Genomic DNA, 8,841 nt, shown 5'->3' on the forward strand with positions numbered 1-8,841 from the left:
GGGTCCAGACTCCGCTTTTATGCCCCAGTTCCTCCCATATGCTCACAGGGGTGGAACTGCAAAACGAGTATGCGTGAGCAAAACATGAGTCGTATAATTTCATTTCGTTCTTTAAACACCAAGCACGCAGTTATGTTTTTTTTAACAAAATGACACACCAGTTACTGGAGTACGTTAAGCAATCTGATTCCCTGATTTGGAAAGGGGATTTCAAATGCGAACATGCCCAGTTTCGAAAATATGGGCTTCCATTATACAACTGGATTTGAGGAAAAACCAAATGCAATCTAAGGGGCCTTCAGTGAAAGAATGAAAAAGAATGAAATACAAAATAATACCAATATCCAACAGATATTTATATATAAATGTGAGGTAACATGTGTGAACCATTCATTCCCCTGTCAACAGATCGTTTAGCTTGGCTAGATTTTACGACTATGACAGGAAACAACCCTGAGCAAATATGCACGTTCCAACATACAGGACACCATTATGAGTTCTCAAAAGGTGCTTGAAGAAAGCCTGTCACTGTTACATCATATTCTTAAAGTTGTATCGTAAATAAAGGCCAGTTCAAATTTACTTTTTAGAACTGTATGGAAGAGGAGAGCTTGTAACTAATAGAAGAACCTGAAATGATGGATGATAATAAAACCTTAAATGACTGCTTTCTATTTTGACCAGTTTCGATAAAATAAAGCAGGGAACCATATGCTGCTTGGATAACTTCTTAAACCATATTGTTATCAACAGCATGACAATTTTAATAATACATTTACATTATATATTATGAAAGTAGTATTCTCCCCTAAAGGCTATTTGCTACTGCAAATCAAAAGCAAGCTTATGGTTGTGGTGAGCAAATGCAAAAACAGTATGTGCCATTCTGGCAAAATGACAGTTGCTTATATTGGCAAAATGACAGTGAAACATGTGACTTGAGCTGTCAGACAAATCACACACTAATCAAGCCGGCAGCAGAAGATCCGGTGGGAATTTGCCAAACTACTCTCCCTACCCATGCCAAAATCTCCATCTGAGAAGTGGAAAAGAAGCCGTGGAAATGGAGGAGAGTGGATGTTCAGCCTCTCTGATTTCACAGATGTGAGTAAATCCTTCACTAATGGCGAGCCTCCATTTTCTGTGGAAAAATGTAAAGCATTCCAGATTGCTGGATCGCTTATTCTTGAAATCAATAATGAAATTATTTTCAAACTAAAGACGCATGAGTTTGCCACATGTCACATTTCAGGCAGACCCTTCTGACGACCCAGCGAGTAGCTCAAACGCACATCCCAGGTAAAAATGCGGTAAAAGGAATCCCACCATTTCACGGATCTCGCAAACATTCGTAAAAATGAGCCCCATCTCAGAACATTTGATGGGCACCCATAAAAAACAGCAAATAAATAATTTATTACAAGGAATCAGTTCAATTCTAAGACAGCGCAGTCGAAAACAACGCGTGTGACGTGCAAGGTCTGAAAACCGACGCTCAGACGTGGCCTACACAGTCCGGGGCCACTGTGGCCCTGGCCCGGTGCCACACCAGCTAGCCGCAGTACAGCAGGGCCCTCGGCTCCTCGGTCCACTGAAAAGAGCGCACTGAAGGCTGGCGCGGTGTTTGCCCCAGTGGCCGGGTTGCCGGGGCAACGGGAGATCCGGGGAAAATGAGCCGAGCGAGGAGCGGAGGGAACACAAGGCCTCATTTTCACAATTGTGCCTCGCCACCTCCCACCCTCTGAATTCTGCCATTCACAAGCAGCGCACAATGACCCGGGCACAACTCTTCAAAGGCCCCTCTCTCTCTCTCTCTCTCTCTCAGAGGCCTGCGTTACATGGATTGCTGGGCCTACAAGCCTGGTTGAATCCACCAAACAGGAAGTCGAATTGGTTACTTACAAACAAAACAGCCTTGTCTTAACCTTCAGTCAGACTTGCAAGATTCAAGGCTTATCATTTTTCCTCCACACAATTATTAATTTTCATCTGTGCTAAAACATTACAGAACCCATTTAATTGTAGATCAAGTTAGAGGTTCTATTAGTTTTTTCTATTCACTGAATTTCTGTCTGTAGTACACCCAGAATTAAATGGAAAAAAAAATTACATTAAATAACATTTTTGTTGTTATCAATCTTTTGTGCATGAAATATTAAAGGCATTCATTTTGTAATATTCAACTGAGTTTGAGTGACTGAGCATCCCATATCTCTCCATACAGTTGATGTAGGAAGAAAATCGCATCCTGTTTCTTTTTAGGCCTATATTCCTAAAAACATTGTGAAATTTAACAAGGATTGCCACCTCTGCACAAACCAAATTTTAAAATCACACATAGCATGAAGTTTTGACTATGTAAAACACAGCTTTTCAAAAATTTGAATTAATTTTTATTTTTAATTTAGAGCACTCATGTTCAGCTCAACACATAGCCTATTAAAACATAATATTTGAGTGTGATTCACAGATTATTACAAGTGAGGTTCATCATTTTACATCCAATTAGCAGAAGAAGAATTTTAAATATGGGTTTTTAAATCAGAAACATCTCAGTGTGCAGAAAGTATCCTCAGAAAAATGTCTGAAATGATCATTTCTGAAACAGCAGAAAGAGAAGAAGGAACTGGCAGGGCAACTCAAGATAACTGCTTTCATTCCATGAATGATGCCTACAAGCCCCCTGAAGACAGATTGGCTTGGAAATTTTAAGAAGAGGTTACTATGAGATGGAAGTTCACATTTGGTGATGTCTTGCATTGGCTGAATGGGCCAGTCTTGCAGTTGAAAAGCAAGCTTCAGGTATACACCTGAAGGATTACAGACATGGTAATCAAGATAAACATATTGTAAGAATGTGCACGGCATATTCTCCAGTTTACTGAGATGATGTCTCATGATCGCAACACTTTCGCAGGAAGAAAATGTGTTTTTCCTGTTTTTTAAACATAAACTAAGGAAAACACAAATTGAAAAAACAGGGAGATGCACAATAAAAGTATTCTTTGAACAAGAATATGCTTTAAACAATTTCACTTTCCTATCTGTAGAATAAATTATCTTGAAGGTAAGTATAAAGGAAAACCATGTTGAATCTGGGATCCATGTACATCACATTATTCAGCAGACAAGTTGATGAGGAGGTGAGAGCTCATTCCAACTATTGGCTGAGTATATGGTCACATGGGACTAAATCTAATTATATATACAACAAAAGGTCTTCCTTGGATTCACACAATACCTAGTTTCTATGGAATTATTCATAAATACACATTAAGACATCTGTGAAAGGTATTACAAATAATCAGAACAGTCAAGTTTGAATGGCAGTGATCAAATTATGCCGCTATTTTAAAAATCTAGACTGAAACCATAATTTTCACCAAAAAGCAAAAACATACAGTATAGGCAAAAAACCAATGCATTTGGGGCGACATAGCTCAGGAGGTAAGACCGATTGTCTGGCAGTCGGAGGGTTGCCGGTTTAAACCCCGCCCTGGGCGTGTCGAAGTGTCCTTGAGCAAGACACCTAACCCCTAACCCCTAACTGCTCTGGTGAATGAGAGGCATCAATTGTAAAGCGCTTTGGATAAAAGCGCTATATAAATGCAGTCCATTTACCATTTTGTGAAAATCATGCAGACCTCCATCTAGACTTTAGAGCAGGGACCCCAAGCTCCATTCCTCAGGGGATACAGTGTCTGCACACTTTTACAGTTTCCTTTCAATCAGCAGCCAATGAAGGCCCTAGAAACAAAGCGTGTGACTAAAATAAAGTACTTGTGCTGAGGCACACTGAAAACCAGAAGATTCTGCGGCCCTCCAGGATTTGCTCTGAGATCCCTGAATTAGGGTAAATGTTCCAAGCCAACCGGACCTTGGGTATAAGGCTTAATTCCCAGGTGGGGCACTGCTGTTATACCCTCGAGCAAAGTACAACACTTAAAATTGATTCAGTAAATGCAGCTGCATGCATGGATTGTATGCACTGAATGTAAGCAAGTCATTCAGGATAAGATGTCGGCCAAATGCCGAAGAAATGTTTATTTAAAAAATGAATCCTGAAGCTCATAAGCAATGAATAACACATATGAATTACAGCTGGGCTTCAAATAAGATGTTGATCAGACAGTGATATTTTAACTTTTACGTATATCAGATGTGTCAGAGTCTAGTCCTAGAGGGCCATCGTGCCTGCTGGTTTTCAATGTGTTTCATCACCAGTCATGAATTGAAGGGGTGGATTGAATCCATGCATCAAGGCTTTAACTGAGGCTCATTGAAAGGAATCCACAAATATCTGCAGACACTTCGGCCCCCCAGGACTTGAGACTGACACCCCTGGTGTTTGAGGAATCAAAAAGTTAATTGACACAACAAGCTCATAATATATATATCTTTGCAAAAGGAGTGATGCTTTGGTCAACTCAAACTTTTTAAAGACTCACACACAGTGTATGGCACTCTTGAAATGTAGATAGGGACATACTGTAGCAGGGTCTCAGTGTGAACATTGTGGGATAATCTCACAGTGCAAAACAGACCTTTGTACATGGTACATGGAAAAGGAGTAACAATGTAACAAGCAATGCAAGCTAGCGAAAGACCATTAAGACCATTCAACGTGAGTACAGCTTGTTGATGATAAATGTACCCAACTCCGGAATAACGTCTTTAACAGAAACTTTCAAAGCATATATTATTACATAAATAAACGTTGCATCATTAAAATATTCAAAATAAAGGTCAGAGGAACAACTAAACACTTATGTGAAGGCTCTCCTGCCATTTATGGCACATCACTCCTCACTTTCTGTACTGTTTTAATCACAAATGTCCTCCCACTGATATGACCTTTTAATACAAACAAGATTTGCTCTGTCATGCCTTTCAATCCAAAAGAAAAGCATGACAAGTATCTCAATGTGTCTTCTGCTCTTGGCTTGTTCTCATTAGCTTTGCTTTGTTGTGGTCATATTTCAGTAGCTGAGTAGCGAACACAACACACCCCTCATCAACTACTTCCTGGTTGTCAGGACAGATGTGAGATGGTGCTAAACTGTGAAATTTGAATCGGCCATTAACAAAAAAGAAATAATAAAATGATACGATACATATTTGAAATTTGGATAAATTAGGATAAGACTGCGAATATGTATGCTTAACATGCAAATTGAAAACAATATGAGCGTCACTTCTCGAAATAACTTTTATTAGTTATTTTAAACACAAAGCTAATTTTAATTCTGAAAACTGCAATTCGATCAGCTCAACTGGTCTTTCCAGATGTTTCCACAACCAATTCAAACCACTGATGCCAGCCACCAGTGAAAAAGGAGCTACTGATATTACTGAAGTTTAATCTGATAAGAAATATAACCAGGAAGTGGATATCCAGCCTCCAAAAAAATATAGATGGGAACTACTGTTGCCTTACTGTCTTTCTGTGTTGTCGTGCCAGAAGATGACCCAGCAGAAGATCTTCCCACAGGACTGGAGTGTTTTGGGCCTCTTCCCGGAATCTTTAGTCCACTCGGCTTCAGCATATTCATAACTTTCTGCGCAGACACGTACACTGAAGTTCCCTGGCTTTTGGGGAGCACTGGTGTAAGTGTTAGGCGTTAGAATGTTTAACTTCCCCTCCCATTTCACCTGTGGGCCAAAGCAAAACATAACCAAATGTGTTAATATTTCACAATTTTGCATTGCTCTCATTTGTGGTCACCCTTGCAGGGCCAGAACTCTTTCAAATTCCAACTACACATTAGCCACCACACACAACACAATTCAGCCAGCTATTCCAAACTCTCACATCTTACCCAAGAGGGGATTCCACCATGTTCTGTACTGGACTTCCATACCAAGTGAACCCTGGTTTCCTCCCAGGGAAGCATGCCAAGTATGGTATGGCCAAGTACATACATCGGTGAAAAAAATGGACAGTTTATGAAAGAGGTTGAATTTATGTTGTAGAGCATCCTGTTTGGATAAACCCAGCTAGAACTTTGCATCTGCTACTCAATTCCCTAGCTAACCTGGGAAACTAGCCAGCACATTCAAAAGGAAATGCTAAACCCCAAGCCTGATACATAAGTTGTCACTAAACAGCTGTAATCAGTGAATATCAAACATAAAAACACACCTTAATAAATACATCAGCGCAAGACTACTACGTAGCCTACATTCAGTGGAGAACATGAATGGGTCTTGCATTGTCCAGTAGCTAATGCTGCCATGCATTGTTATTTAAGTTTAACTAGAGTGAATGAGCCGGTGGCGATGCAAACTTCTTTAAGAACCTTAATATGATTTGAGCACGATAGAGTCATGGCTTTTTGACATTTGAAAACATTAGCTTCTTGGCATTCACGAGAACTGCACGCCACCTGACATCGCTGCAGTATTCAAGCACATGTCGCAATCACGCCGACTACCCTTTCATTGGAGACTGGACAGCAAAACGATAGCCTACGTGGTTATACACATTTTCTTTTCATGTTCGTAGAAAATACACAAGGTTATGTTCGCATTACTCCCTATAAGCACACCCACGTTACGTTTCCGATTAAACAAAGCATAGCTTAGGGAAGCAGCTCTAGTCTGAAAAGTAGTTTAATGCATATCACTACATTTCTGAAATAATTTAGATTCAGTAACCTGTAATTTTTCTGTTCGGTGTTATGTATGAGGCCATACCTGCACACGCTGTCAACCACTCGTATAGGGACACCAGACGTCAGACAATGCCAGATGCAAATTCGCGATTTTTAGACTAATTAATACAAAGGGCCAAATATATGAACCAAAACCCTTCGGCGTAAAAAATAAATTATACAAATATGCATATGTAGGATATTTCTCCCATTTTATTTTGTTCTATTGTTTGATCACTGCAGCGTGGCCCGTATTGGTTTCCAATTCACCAGCTGTACAAATAGAGATTAAAGTGTTAGAACAAAACCCTTACCTTAAATATCCGAGATAACCAAATATATCCTGTAGTCGTGCAGAAACTCTGACGTTCCGTAGCAGACACAGCAAAAGTAATCCTAACGTTAGCAATTTATCAGTAGCCTGCCACTCCCTACAGCCACACACGGAGATGCGAAAAATATGGATGCTGAGCTAGAAGTGAGAGGAAGCGTGCGGCAGGATGCAAGCCGCAGTATCCAGACAATTGAAATGCCGGGTCATCTTACAAACGCGGGTTGCAGGCAATCGAATAGTATTTTCTGTCTGTTCTTTATCCTATAGGCCACCAACACGAGACCGCGTGCTTTGTATGTTCTGTAGGCTATGTGTTAGAGATTTTCAGTAACGCAGCATCAGCAGCGCAAATCCTTCTCAAGGAAGGTCCTGCTAAGGAGACAGAGCAATGAATTGGGCTGTTCTTGAACTGTGCTGAACAGAGGGGGGAGGTGGCTCCGCTATTTTTTCGCTTTCGGCTGTGTTCCTAGTCAAGCTCGGTCGTCGGCCTTGCTTCGTTTTTTCTCTGTTAACTGTCTCCCTCTGGCACTGGCTGAGCCAGACAAAAGGCGAAGGAAAAGAGCGAGTCAAGCGAGGAGAAAATCGTGACAGGGAAGAGAGGAGGGCTGGTCGCCCAGTTGTTAGCAAAAGAATTGCAAAGGAGGAATATTGTGAAATTGATGGTTTCCTCCTTTAAACTGTGAAGAATGAGGACAGACCACGTTTGTCTTACTAACACCTCATTAATGGTGCATTTGGAAAGATGTCCTCCAATTGGATACAAAGTAGTCCCTTCTGTCCAGCTGTTAAGAGTTTAGTAATGGAATTTGAGTACATCCGGTGCTGAATTACAGAACAGTGCTGTGAACGGGCATTAGTTGAACTCGTTCCAGTTTTAGTGGGTCATCATGTAGGCTGAAACAGCTATAAATGTAGCCTACAGTTAAAAAAATATTTAAAAACAATTATTTACAGTCTGGTCACATTTAGGGCAATTGAACAAATAGTTATTCAGTAGACCTACTGTGTGTTTAAAACAAACACACACACACACACACACATGCAGGCCTCAAACAAAGCACATTCTGCATTCATGCACCATATTTTAATTATTCCACAGGGTTTAAGAGCAATGCTCAAATAATTTGTGTTTTTAATAAGAAAAAGGTGTGAAGCCCTTATTATGTTTATTATTTATGGGTGGGTAAAATGCACAAAAACTGTATTTGAAAGCTAGTCATTTTTAGTCATAGGGGTCGTAGTTGAGTGGACCACCAAGCAAGGAGTCATACATAAGTAGCGACTATAAGGTTTTTCACAGAAAGTGAACTAGAGGTTTCACACATTTGAATCACACATTTGAAAATTAAATTTCAGAAATGAACCTTAATTATCACTCAATTAACACAAGACAACATATATATTTTTGTCCACATACTTGAATTTTGTGCAGTTTATTCATATGTCAGCAAGCATGGTTGTAAGCATGCTATTACATTCAGATTCTAACAGTTAAATTCTTCTCTGTACCAGTCAGCATCGCCTGCCAGTTCATTAAACTTTACTATCCAATGGGGGTGGGCATAATTTGATTGGTTGTGTGCAGTACAGCAAGCATGAGTGAGAAGGATCCTTTGTGTTTTGCTGCTCAGAACAGAGGAAGACCAGACCTGGATAGGAGCGAAGGAGCCGGGAAGGTCTCTGGAGGGGAGAGAAGTAAAAACAGGAAATGAATTCATTCTCCGAGCTGCAGGCATGTGGGCGGGATCGTGTTAGCAGATGTGTTTAGGAGGACTGTAGACTGTTCTGTGCCTTTAAAGAAAGACTTCTCATCTGACCATCCACGTTGTCCCTCCACACTTTAAGAGTTGCTGG

At 40.4% G+C, this 8,841-nt stretch overlaps 1 protein-coding gene across 4 annotated transcripts in view; it reads right to left on the bottom strand.

Annotated features, from left to right (window-relative positions):
- The window catches only part of clip2 (CAP-GLY domain containing linker protein 2), a 31,489-nt gene extending 23,844 nt beyond the window's left edge, over window positions 1–7,645 (bottom strand). Inside the window, exons 1-2 of one of the 4 annotated variants that reach the window (XM_064352155.1) lie at window positions 6,968–7,645; window positions 5,438–5,652 (exon numbers count right to left, since the gene is read on the bottom strand). In XM_064352155.1, coding sequence (XP_064208225.1) covers window positions 5,438–5,552 — 115 coding nt within the window. In that variant the 5' untranslated portion in view covers window positions 5,553–5,652; window positions 6,968–7,645. The remainder of the gene's footprint in view (window positions 1–5,437; window positions 5,653–6,967) is intronic. The other 3 variants (XM_064352156.1, XM_064352157.1, XM_064352158.1) reach the window with 3 other exon arrangements.
- Window positions 7,646–8,841: the final 1,196 nt, after the last annotated feature.

This window comes from Anguilla rostrata, chromosome 9 (genome assembly GCF_018555375.3).
Source record: "Anguilla rostrata isolate EN2019 chromosome 9, ASM1855537v3, whole genome shotgun sequence".
Taxonomy (NCBI): domain Eukaryota; kingdom Metazoa; phylum Chordata; class Actinopteri; order Anguilliformes; family Anguillidae; genus Anguilla; species Anguilla rostrata.